General features: G+C 43.0%; 1 protein-coding gene across 3 annotated transcripts in view; it reads left to right on the top strand.

The window, feature by feature from the left end:
• HIPK2 (homeodomain interacting protein kinase 2) overlaps positions 1-13,079 on the top strand; it is a 138,976-nt gene that overhangs the window by 89,094 nt on the left and 36,803 nt on the right. For 2 of the 3 annotated variants that reach the window (XM_019544722.1, XM_019544724.1), the window contains exons 4-8: positions 1,923-2,009; positions 2,971-3,155; positions 6,513-6,675; positions 10,578-10,797; positions 12,160-12,281. In XM_019544722.1, the coding sequence (XP_019400267.1) occupies positions 1,923-2,009; positions 2,971-3,155; positions 6,513-6,675; positions 10,578-10,797; positions 12,160-12,281 (777 nt within the window). The remainder of the gene's footprint in view (positions 1-1,922; positions 2,010-2,970; positions 3,156-6,512; positions 6,676-10,577; positions 10,798-12,159; positions 12,282-13,079) is intronic. The other variant, XM_019544723.1, reaches the window with a different exon arrangement.

Genomic DNA, 13,079 nt, shown 5'->3' with positions numbered 1-13,079 from the left:
GATGCATCTGTGGATGCATGACAAGGTGCGGTTAGCCTTCCTGACTGCGTCCCCACATTGGCGGCCCTTGTTCATTTTGGCATCAATGATGACTCCTTTTCTGTCTCTGCACTGACGAGAAGGGAGTTCCCCAGCCTGTAGGTATGCTGCTGGTTCTTCCTCCCCAGGTGCAACACGTTGCACTTGTCCATATTGAAACCCATCCTATTCTCATCTGCCCACCTCTGTAACTTGTCTAGGTCTGATTGTAGCTTATTCCTTCCTTCTGGCGTGCCCACATCCCCCCAGTTGACACCAGTTGCCTAATTTTTTAATGAGGATGGGTTGAGAGACAGTGTCAAAGGCCTTCCTAAAGTCCAAAAAGACTATGTCCTCTGTGTAGTGCTTGCACCACTTTTGGGGGGGAGTCTAGACTCTGGAGACTCAGACAGTAAAGAAGTTTTTCCTTATGTCCAGTCTAAAGTGGGATTCCAGCAATTTGTGACCATTAGACCTTGTCTTTCCTTGGGGTGCCCTGGTGAACTGATGTTCTCCCAGTTCCTGATGCATGGGAGTGGAGCCTGATGCAAAGTGTGGAACCCAGAATTGGATGCAGTACTCCAGCTCCAACTCCTATTTATTATTGTATAATCGTCTAGTCCTTCTCTGTATCAGCAATGCCTTCCATCGTACTACTGTCTACACATTTCATAAAGACATCTAGTTCTTGCACCAAACTCTCTAATGAAAATGTTAAGCAGGATGAGTTCCAAGACCAATCTCTGCATAATTGCTGTGCAGTTAGATAACTCACATTTCAAAGTAACCCATCTTAAGCTCCTTTTAGCTAACTCCTTAGCCAATCAGTGTCTGGTTTTCTCAACACTGAATCCTTTGTCTTAACAAAGAATGGGGTCTTTGGGCTCTGAGGAGACTCCTGTTTAATTTCCTGGCTGACAGGATGTTGTATAGGTCTTACATATGGGAAAGGGTTCAGTAAGGAAAAGCAAAAATGGAGAAGGGTTCAGTAAGGCACCATAGGGATATAAGGCCTGTAGTGGAGGAGAGAAAGCATTCTGGGACACTTGGACATGAGATGAGCTATATAAGTATACCAGACATTGGCCTCCTTTACATGTGCAGGTAAAGGTGTGATAGGATCTAATGTGCAATCCACACAATTGCATCTCTTGCCATGCCACACGTGCATGGTGGGAAGCACAATAGTGGGATCATGTATTAGTTCCCATTGCACCTTATTGCTGATGCAGGGGGGACCTGATCTTGGGCTCCCCTTGCACCACCATGTGACAGGTGGAAGCCCCCTCAGCTGAAAGGCTCCCAGCTCCAGTATCCTATGCACACCCAGCCATGGGGGACTGCAGCAGCCACAATCTCTCACACTTGGTGTGGTGTGGGGTGTGAAACCCCCAAGCCTGGGGGGATTGTGTTTACTGCAGACTCCCAGGCTCAGGGGTGTGTGAAACCCCGAGGTCTGTGGGATTGTGGCAGCTGTGGCTTCCCAGGCTCGGGGTGCATGAAACCTACACCATCTCCCTGACCCAGGGGTTTCATGCTAAGTATAATGCAGCCCTGTGGCTGCTGGTGGGGATTCCAGCGATAGGGGAGACCCTGCTACAAACTAAAGCTCAATAGGAACCAGCTAGAAGGTTAGTACACATTTTCAAGGACTAACTTTATAGCTGGTTGGAGCTTTTTATGGCGTGATACTTACTTCGCATGTGTAGCTGGTTTTAAGGCAATTGCGCAATTAATCAGGTAATTGCACGATAGTGTAACATGTAGAGGGGGGCTATTTGTGTTACACAGTCAGGCAAGAGATATGGAACATTCTCTAAAGGGGTGCACGGTTTGGGCTGGCACATCACTTGGACTTAAATATGGGACAGCTCTGCTAAACAGCTTTTTCCTGTCTCGAGCAGACACCAGATGATCATGAGGCAGAGACGGGGATTAAGTCAAAGGAAGCAAGGAAGTACATTTTCAACTGTTTGGATGATATGGCACAGGTAAAAATGTTGGTGAAAAACTAGCAAGAATGCTTCACGTGCTTCTGGGCAAGGCAAACAAAGGAGAAACCCCTGAGAAAAACCAAGATTATACCTGTCCAGGTGGCTCCCAATTTTCATGTTCTGCTATGGGGCTGTGCACACAGGGTCAGGGTTAATGGTGAAAGAGATATAAGGTGGCACTGTCATTATGAGGCAAGGTCACAGGGCTGAGCTTCAAAAGGTTTAAATTCTGTTCTGGTTTCTGCCACTGACTTTCTGTGTGACCTTGGATTAGTTGCTTAACTTTTCTATGTCTCATTTTCCCAGCTTGTGGAATGGGGATAATTATAATGTGTACCCACTTTGTGAAGCATTTGCTTTCTGTGGAAGAAAAGTGCTGTTGCTGCTGCTGCTTAATACTATTATTTTCCTGTTTTGATAGTGGATTTGGTCAGGGTCTGTTTAAGTTAACACCAACAAAAAACTACCCATGGTATTTTTAATCCACAGAAATGGAGGGCTGGGATTAGGAAAGACTTGAATAAATTGATCAGATGAAATGAAGTTTCTTCCCAGCACTAGTAGGTTTATAGGAAACATTGCTGATATCTCCTTTTTTGTGTCATGGGACACATAATTAAGTAGTCTAATTGTATAGTGCTTTATATGATACATAATGATTGTCAGAGCTTGTCTGTTACTACACAGAAGCTGTTCATTTTCATTGAAGGGTAACTAAGAGCTTCATTATCCATTGACCCAAATGAGCTAAATACATAACTGCCTGTCTAGAGACTTGGCTTGCACTAGCCAGATGACAATGACTGGCCACCTCAGTCTTCCGTGTGATCTTAGGCGCTACCCCACTAGAGATGGTAACATGCTGTAAAGATGTTTCAGCCAGGAAAGGATGTGATCTGTTGGAGACCTGACCATCTACTTTTTCTTTTAATTGTTGTGATTGTCCTTTCTCTTCCAGGTGAATATGACAACAGATTTGGAAGGAAGTGATATGTTGGTGGAAAAGGCAGACCGGCGCGAGTTTATAGATCTGTTAAAGAAGATGTTGACTATAGATGCAGATAAAAGAATAACACCGATTGAAACTCTGAACCACCCCTTTGTCACCATGACGCATTTGCTTGATTTTCCCCACAGCACACAGTATGCTTCCTGTTTTCTATCTTGTTTGGGGTATTGGAGGGAAAAAAAAAACCTACAGGATATGGGTGGGCACTGGGTTGTGGCTAGGTAGATACAAGGGCCTAGTAACAGCATTTAGAAGTTTAGGTGTAAAGATATTATTTTTGTTTTTAAAAGTGCTAAATCTAGCACAGATAAGAAACTTGTTGCAGTTACATGGCATTCCAAACTACTGCAGAACACACTATGTGTATTATAATATTCAATAATCGCATCCATCCAGACTAAAATGCAGAAAAAATATGTCCAGTTAATACTGGATCTATGAATCAGTGCATGTGGAAAAGGAAGCAGAGTCTTCCATAGCTATTGCAGTGGTTCTCAACCTGATCCATAGTGGAAGCCTCCCCTCTCCTATCTACCTGCATCCTGCTTAGAGCCCTGGCTCAGAGGCTTTCACCATTTTAACTAGCTGGAGAGGATATTTTGTTTATGGCCCCTGATACCTGTTTGTTACCGGCTTGCTGAGACCGCAGTTTTAAAGTAAAGAGCTGGTAACAAGAAATTTGAGTTCAATTCCTAGCTCTATACGCAGACTGCCAATGCAGTCTTGAGCAAATCACTTGAAGTAGTTTCTACATCTGTTGAATGGCATCCCAGCAATGTTATGAAACGTGGTTCACTAGGGCCTGACTCTCATTTACACTAAGGCCAGTGCCACAGAGCCCACTAGCCTAGCATGAGGGAAACCTGAGTTCAGTTCACTACTATGGTATAGACATCCACATGACCTTGATCAAGTTACTTAGGACCATATTTTCTAAAGGTGTGGAGGTTCCTACAAATGCAGATAAGCTTGCAGAGAGATTTTCTGAAGCAAAAAATACTTACTTCCAGTTGATTTCAATGGGAGTTCAGTATCTAGTCCTCAAAGCCCCACAGAAAACCTATTTGCATCCTTAGGCAGCAGCATATCCTTAGGCAGCAGCAATCTGGCCATTTGTTTCTCTGCACCTCATTTCCCATCAGTAAAATGGACATACTAGCATCGTCCTGTCTTAGAGGGGTGCAGTGAGAATAAATACCTTAAAGACTGTGAAGCAGTCTGTAATTAAGGAGGCCATATACACACAGTCTGATTTAATAAATGCAGGAGAAACATAGTAAGATAGATCATCGGTATAAACAGAGGGAGCAAACTGCTTTTATGTAAAGTTGTTCATAAATAAAGCATTACAGTGTTTTATGAAAATATGAAAATAATACACACAAATCTATTTTTGATTTTCTGTAATGTGCTTTTTATTGGCAACAGTCCTTTTTATATGTGTGGCAACTGTTTAAAATTTTAGAGACTTTGGCCTTAGTCCATTGCCATAAGGAACCTTTCCATTGATTACAGTTGACTGATTTCAGTGGATGTCACTCCTGAAGTTTTTACTTACACTCTGCTCAGGCAAAACAAAGATGGAAATTTTTACTGAGGCAGGGCTCAGTGGGAATTTTACCTGTTTAAAAAAAATGGGATAGATATGCTGGATAACGAACATGTTACCAGCTTGGTGTGTGACTGCATGCTTCTTCTGTATCAGAAATTTTGATTGTGGTCAGGACCACAAGCTTTAACTGGTGTAGGCAGGTTGATTTAAAGTCTTGTCCACAATTGTCCTTGTTTTTGGGAATAGTAACTTCAAAGACCTGAGGGATGCTGAGAGTTATAATCTTCAGGAAACAAAGGAAATGAACATATAGTTCATAGTTTCTGGAAGCAGCTTCTATAGTAGCATGGTTCAGAGTAATGACTGCAAGGCCCAACTCTTGAGGGAGTAGGTCCAAAGAAGCCACAAAACAAATCTGACTTCTAGCTCCCTATATCTGACTGTATGCGTCTTGAAATGCCATGTATGAGTCTTTCTGTTTTAGTTTTTCCCCTCTCCAGATGCTTTTCTGAATATGAAACATCCTGGATTATTAAAAAAAAAATATATTTTAAAAGTTTAATGCTAATATTCATTGCTTCTTTAAATTTCTCTCTGTTTAGATTATGAAATCAAAGAAATCAGTTTTATCTTTGTTTTGTCTATTTTTTGCTTATAGTCTAAATCCTTAATAGACACCCAGGTCTGAGCATCTGTGAGAAATTATTATTTTTGAAAAATAGCCCTTTAAATTGAATTTTAGAACAAAATTATGGATGTCTGTTATTGGTCTTCAGCTGTTGTAAAATCAAGCTTTTATGAAAAATATAAGTTTTTGCCCAAAATAAGTCTCTCTCAACGTTGTGTGCTTTAGTTCCCTCAATTGTAAAAAAGGAATAATGAAAATACTTACCTCAGGAGGAAGGTGAGGTAGCAGAGCAAAAAAAGATTTGTATGCGTTTTACTGACGGTAAAGGGCATTATATTTCCAATGCCATATTCAGAACATTTTGAAACAAATATATATGGTAAGTAAAGTGCAAGGATTTTTTGTGACATGGATAGACGATGGGGTAGAGAGCCCAACACTCCCTATGCGTTGGTTCAGATTCTGAGGCAACCTCAGAGTTGGATTCAGGAGGGCAGTGAGCATTTTAACTTGATCCTACCATCCCTTTGAGCCATGGGAGTAACCCCATTGACTTAAATGGTTTCACTTATGCTTAAAATTAAGCATGTGCTTAAGTGCTTTGCTGGACTTGGACCAATGGGCTAAATGCTTCAAGTTCTACAGGAGCAATATTCTTGAAAGGGACAAGTTAGATGTCAAATGTCTCATTGGTCATGCACAGCAAAAGACTTCTCACAAGTGGAAGAGACACTAAAAGTAGCCTTCAGAGGAGTTTCATATGAGGAAAGAATTATATGATTTCTTACCAGCATTCTCATTTGCAGACTATCAGAAAAGACTTCATGTTTCTCGGGTGGATTTTCTTTTCCTCCCATCCAAAGTCTGACAGCTTTGGCTGTGCCTGACCATGACTCAGATTGTAGCACTCATGCTGGATGTGGTCTTCAGGAATCCCGAACCAAGCATTCTTAGTTCAAACTTTTGCTCGTTCCCTTCCAATACAGTCATCAAGAGCCTGACCCTCCGTGGCTGTGGGACCATGTGGGAGAAAGGGACCATTCAAACAGATTGGGGAGCATTGATTAGTTTAGGGAGCGTTTGATAGAGTGAGCTTGAGTTCATGGAAATTTATGCTATATATTTCTGATTTAGTTAGTCTATAAAGTGCAAATTTACCCTGCCTTTAGTTTAGGGAGTTCTGACTTGCCTTGATTACTTGGCTCTCAGTGACAAAATGCTAGGTAGCTGTGGTTGCCTGTTAACATTACTCATTGGTCTGTGTCTCCTCTCTCTCTCTGCCTCTTTCTTTCACACCCTTCGAATAAACAGCGTCAAGTCTTGTTTCCAGAACATGGAGATTTGTAAGCGGCGAGTGAATATGTATGACACAGTGAACCAGAGCAAGACACCATTCATTACCCATGTGGCACCAAGCACATCTACCAACCTGACCATGACCTTTAACAACCAGCTGAACACTGTCCACAATCAGGTAAGGTAGTTTGGAATAACCAGAGCTTGAAAAAATAGAGACCCCACAGAGTCCTAAAAATGGAGAGCAGAGGTGTAGTGCCTCTTTCAATACACACATAGTAAGCTGGTGCAGTTGTACCTCATTTTCTTCCCTGAACTCTGTCTAGCCTTTCACAAGGAAGAGGTGTAGTTCTGTGCTGCAGTGTGTGCTTATGAAATATGCTTTGTTTATGCCAACGTTGAGTATGATAAATACCACTTACCCAGAAAGTTGCTATGGAAAAAAAGCTCTGATAGGTGTGTCTGTTGATGCAACAAGTAGGATTTTGCTTGGTGACAATCAAACAGGTGTATTTGGGATTTTACAATACTTACTCAGATTATGACTATGGTAAAACTAAACCTTTGTATAACAAACAGAAGATAAATAAAAACCTTTGTATAACTTCAGCAAAAATAAGATCTTAGACTCTCCTTCCCTGACAGTTTGGTAGTATTCCTTATTCTTATGTATCATTAGCCTTTACAATTCAGGACAGAAGTCCCAACTGAGAAGCACCCCATTGTGCTTTACACTGTACAAACACACAGACAGTTCCTACATTGAACACTGTATAGCCTGCACTAGTTGTGTCTTCTGCTTCTACCTTGGCCTTGTATATCAGCACAGAGTTTCTCCAGTGATTTTAGAAGTGGATGTACGCAGTAGCATAACTGAGGGGCATGGTTACAGGAGGAGGTACAACAGGCAGGAAGATGCAAAAATAGCAGCTGCTGCTGCTGCAGAGACAGCTAAACGCACTACCACCATCAGCACAGTGACAGCCTGTGCACTGTGGCTGCCCCTGGCAGAGAGATGCCCTCTGGATGTGTGCAGTGTCGGCATGGCTTAAACAAAAGCAACATAAATGGTTTAACCTAGTATTATAGTCATTAAGGGCATTTATGCATGTGCTCTGAGAGTATGTGGGGGGAGGGTCCAAGAGCCACTCTTATTAAAGGCCCGAAACATCATGTGTATCAGAGTCCCCTCGCTGAAAAATGGCAGTGGGGGTACCTTAGTTAAAGTGCCCCCACTGCCATTTTTAAGCACAGGGATGCTGATATACATGACACTGGAGTCTGCTGGAGCACAGTAATTACCACACTCCAGCAGACTCGATTAATCTAATTTAATGTAATTACAGCGCATTGGACCAGCCTTGCTGCATGTGTATAGGTGCCCTAAATGGAAGGGTATGCATTTAGGGATAGGGCTGTAGGACACTGAGGGTATGGACTGATGAGCAAACTATACTGAGTTAAAAGAGCAGGAGGTGGACAGCTGTTGTATGACAACTTTGTTGTAAGTCGACTACTGTCCGAGCCCCCAAGGTCTGGAATGGCCTGCCACCGGAGGTGGTTCAGGCACCTACTTTGAACACCTTCAAGAGAAACCTGGATGTTTTTGTTGCTCGGATCCTATGACCCCTGCTGACTTCCTGCCCCTGGGGCAGGGGGCTGGACTCGATGATCTTCTGAGGTCCCTTCTAGCCCTAATGTCTATGAAATCTATGAAATCCTGTCTTCCAGGAAGTTAAAGCTAAACTGGAGCCACTTACTCCATTCAAGGGTAAGTTGCTCCGGTTTAGCTTCTGCTTACTGTAGGGTAGAAGACACACAGCAAACAGTTGCCAAACAACTGTCTGACATGCAGAAGACCTTCCCTCACTCCCTTTAATTGATAATAATTTATCTGTCTTTATACTGAAGCAAGGTGCAGCTGCCATTCTTTAGGGTTTTTATAGAGCAGATTGCTCTGGGAGTCTCTTTTTGTACTATAAGAAGACACCATAAGGGTCACTAATATAATTGTGGAATTGACAGTAACACAGAAATTGAAAGTCTGAAAGGCTCTATCCAGGTTTACAAAGTGAAATCAAGATTTCAGGCTGGCTCAATTTTCTGTTACATGTGGTTCGAAAAGGTTAGTAGAAACCATTCATTAAGCAGAGGACACATCAGTGTATGCAATGGTTGGTCATTCGTTGGTTGTGGTTTGATGTGGCAGGCCATCATTTGTAAATGTTGGTGACCATTCTTTCTTGTCTGCTTTTAGAATTTGGGGTGGAGAGTAAGGTTGCTCTTAAACTTGCCAATTTTCTGTTGGTAACTTTTCCCCAAGCCTCTGAGCTGTGATACCATTCACTATAACCAAACAGCACAAGTTAATTAGACACTGGAGTCTCTCACCTTGTGCCTCACTAGCAGTTCCTTTTCATAAGACCCTTAGCAGAGTGAAATCCTGCTTAAGATGAGAAAGAAAAGAAGAATGTGTCCCTGTGTGTCCACTAATTGCCGAGGTCTGGGAGGCTCTGCCAGTTGTGATGTTTTCAGTATGGGATTTTCCAAAAAACAGACCCATGGGCTATTTGTCATAGTGATTCCTCTCTCATTGATGGGTTGAGTGTCCAGCTACATTTTATATTTCCATGATTATGTGCCTGTGTGGTTTTTTTTTTTGTTTTAAAGAAAAATACAGCTTTATATCCTTTCAGTAAAAGGGAGCATGTAGTTTCTATGGGTGGCTCAGTGAAAATTTCTGAATTCTCCTAAAGGTTTTATGTTAGAGGCAGGCCTGATAGCTCCAGCTTTCTCAAAGAATCTCTGAAAAATACTTACAGGGGAGGGAGACACTTAAATTTCTTTGGCTGAGAGGATAGAACTTTTAGTTGAAATGTTTTCTTCCCACCACTCCCCTTCCCAATTATCCATCCTATTCCTAGACAAGCACCATCCACATGTCCTACTCTCCTCTTTTGTAATGTCTATCAGATGGACAATGAACCCCTACTTGCCTACCCAGTCACAGCATCTATTCTTCCATACAACCAGTCTTGGCTCTTCTGTGTCCCCTTCTGCTACAAAATCTCTGGGTTTTGTCTCCTTCCCCATTTGATACTCCTGGGGGTCCCTCTGGGAGTAGCTGTGGTTGCTGCTTGGTGTATTGGGCAGAGGAACACATTCCACTTGTACTCTGGAGTGAGGAGGAAGAGGAGGTGGCGGACACCTTTGACTACCTAGTGGCTGTAATGGTGCAGTACAGGTAGCACTGATGGTTATGGAGGCAGCACATGGCTCTGGTGCTATTGTCTCTGCGGACTTTCTAATCTTAAGACTTTCCTTGAGGACCCCTGCATGTCCACGGTGTTTACAGTCCTCCAGGGCTGGTTCCAATGTGTTTGTGAGCAGGTGGAAACAGAAGTGGGAAGGGGGGTTGTTCTAATTTGATACTATGTTCCCACTGGAGCTTTGTTGTTCCCAGTCTCCATGTTGAAGGCAGTTTGAGCAGAGTTGGATGAATGGTCTTTGGTCTGTCTCTCTCCTGCAAAATTTTCTTATTAAAGGTTTCAGTGTGAAGCCAAGTGAAACTTGGGGCCCTGTAAAAAATTACAGTGAACATTATCAAGTTGCATGCTATCTGGTTTCCTTGAGGCTCAAAGTATAACTTGAGAGGTAGGAAGGGAGCATCAACACAAATCACGCTTCCCTGAGGGAGTACTGAGTTTCACACAACTCTTGAATGGAACATTTTCTGAGGCCTTGTGGTGTATGGGGTGGAGATGATAGCTTGACTGTGAGACTAGTTCCTTCTTGACACACTACATTTTGGCCCTGCTCCCCATTTTCCAGGCTCTGGAGACACATTGAGATGTGCTTGGAGGCAGCCGCAGTTTGTAGAAACCCTTACTGTTTATGCCTAGCATGATCCTTTTACCCATGCACCCATGTCACCTGTCCTGGCCTCTGTGCCTTCTCATTTTGCTCCTCATTTATTTTGTGTTTGCTGGTTTTACCGAGATTCATTTATTTTTGATTTGCTTCTTCCAACATACCATCTCCCTCATTTTTTGTTTTGTTTAATTCCCATCATTCCTTTAGGCCACCAACCTGGCTCCCACCTCTACCAGTGCCACTATTTCCTTAGCCAACCCTGAAGTCTCCATACTAAATTACCAATCTGCACTCTACCAGCCCTCAGCGGCGTCCATGGCTGCGGTGGCCCAGAGGAGTATGCCCCTACAGACAGGAACAGCGCAGATCTGTGCTCGGCCTGACCCCTTCCAGCAAGCCCTCATCGTCTGCCCTCCAGGCTTCCAAGGTAAGAAACAGGGCAGCTAGTCTCTCAGTTGTTTAACGTACTTCTCATCTGACTACTCCTTCTAGCAAGTATTTCTCAAATGATCTAGATGGGAGAACACCTAGACCTATAGGATTGACCCATGAGACGGTTGGTTGTGTGATTGTGATGTTGTTTTTTGCCCCTGGCCAGAGTACTTTGAGGCATCTCTGCCTCATTTGGGTAAACATGGAAACAGGAGAATGTTTTAATAACTACTTCCAAGGTGTCTCAGTGGTCCACTTTCTGAAAGATGGCCCAGCAGGTTAGTGCTATGGAGAGCCAGTTGTGTAGACTGAATATTTGCTCCATTTGTGAGAGTCAGTGGCTAGTCAACAATGTAGCTGCATCCCTTGAGTTGACAGACATAACCATTATTTGTACAAGTGGAGCTTTGAAACCCAAAGAATCTGCCATGGTGCACACTTTCTTTGCTAGTGGTAATGCCCACCTAGTGTAATCACCAGGAGCTGTTGATGGAGAGAGATCTGCAGTTCAGCTAAGACCTGACATTTGGTGCTGGTGGGGCCATATTTCTGAAGTAGCTTTTTCATTTCTTCAGCCCCTTTTTATAATAGGTGCTCTGGAAACAGTAGGTGTGTTTCTTGATGCTCTTAAGAAATAGACAAGTTTTGGTTTACTCCTTTTTGGTCATGTGGTTAAAATGAGGCTGACAACATTTGTCCTGGAAATTAGGACAGTTTAGGGAGTAGAGTTGTGGTGTTAGAACACATGATTTTCCACGTAGAGTAGCGGAGGCAGTGTTGGTTGTAGCATGCTAGGCTGGTTGAAGCCTAAATTTCTTTGTCTTCGCAAGAGGTGGAATTTTACGGTAAAATGTAAGAGCTGAACTTTTTATTCTGGATTTCCATTCTCCTACCTTCATCGTTAGACAGTATGCTCATGCAATAGTGTGTTTTTCTAGCTATCTATGGTTGTTGCCTTTAGTCAAACCAGAAAACAATGGGCTTCATTAGAAAACAAACTATTAACTCCCTTCTTATGAAAGCCCCCCCAGGTGCACATTATAGCATGAGATCTATACTGGGTTTGAGAGAGACCATGCATGCACAAGATTTAGATAAGGTTGATTTCTTAATTTCTTTGAAAGTGTCTTTTTATTTGGCCCTATCATGTTTTGAGCTTGCCAAAGCTGGTAGATGTCACTCTGCCAGGATTTAATAACTAGGAACCTAAGGCCTGATTAACAAAGAGGCAGAGTGCCTGCAGTTCCATTTGACTTCAGCTAGAGTGGTTAAGTGTTTAGTACCTCTCAAAATCAGGGGGCTGGTCCATGAGCAGCTGCTGATGGCTAAATCTGTACTTTTTCTCCTTATGGACTAGGTTTACAAGCCTCGCCTTCGAAGCATGCTGGGTATTCTGTGAGGATGGAGAACGCCGTTCCAATAGTCACTCAGGCTCCAGGGGCCCAGCCTCTTCAGATCCAGCCAGGACTCCTTGCACAGGTAATTTCCTCTGAAGAGACCTATGCAGAGAAAGTTAAATTAAAAGAGAAAGTAGAGAGACAGTGAAGCTTTCCTTCAGGTCTTTCTGACATGGCTTTGCAAATGGGGCAAATATGTGAATTCTCCAGCTTTCTGTGGAGCAGCCATCCTTCCCAGCCTCTCATTCAGTTTGCAGGCCCAGTCTGACTCCCAAAGGGCTTTCACAGTGGCTCCACTGTTTTTCTCAACTACGTTTTTAGTAGGCTTGATCCAACCGCCTGGAAATTAATAAGGGAACAACAGCATAAGTTGCATCAGGCCCATGCTGAAAATGACCATTCATGCCTTTTCTCAGCTCTTGGCCTGAATGGTCTACTGAGGCGAAGAATTCCATTGGTGCACTGTATGTCATTTAGAAAAGTTGTGGAATAGGAAAGTCTAAGGAGGCAGAGATGAGGGCCAAGACAGTCAAGGAGTACACCAGGTCTGTGTATTTCTTCAGCAGCCTTTACTGGTATGGTTTCTGAGGAGGCTGTACTGACGATAAATGAATCTCCCACAATGGAAACCCAGAGCAGGAGCTGGCGCTGACATCACTACCCTCCTTCAAGGGGCCTCTTAAGCAAGTTTTAATGAATCAAAATGGTTACTGATTCAGGCAGTATCAGAAATGTCTTCAGCAGAGAACAAATATACTTACAGTGAGGCAGATGCAAAGCACAACACAGCCTGGAAAAGGTGAACTAGAGGTAATACGCTTGCCTATCATAAGGCAAAATGCCACACCTATTCCCAATAAAAGAGTCTTTGTTATGGAGC

Source organism: Crocodylus porosus, unplaced genomic scaffold, assembly GCF_001723895.1.
Source record: "Crocodylus porosus isolate Cpor-Errol unplaced genomic scaffold, CroPor_comp1, whole genome shotgun sequence".
In the NCBI taxonomy this organism is placed as follows: Eukaryota; Metazoa; Chordata; order Crocodylia; family Crocodylidae; genus Crocodylus; species Crocodylus porosus.
Note: the sequence above shows the minus strand (reverse complement) of the source record. Positions and strands in the feature narration are given on the sequence as shown.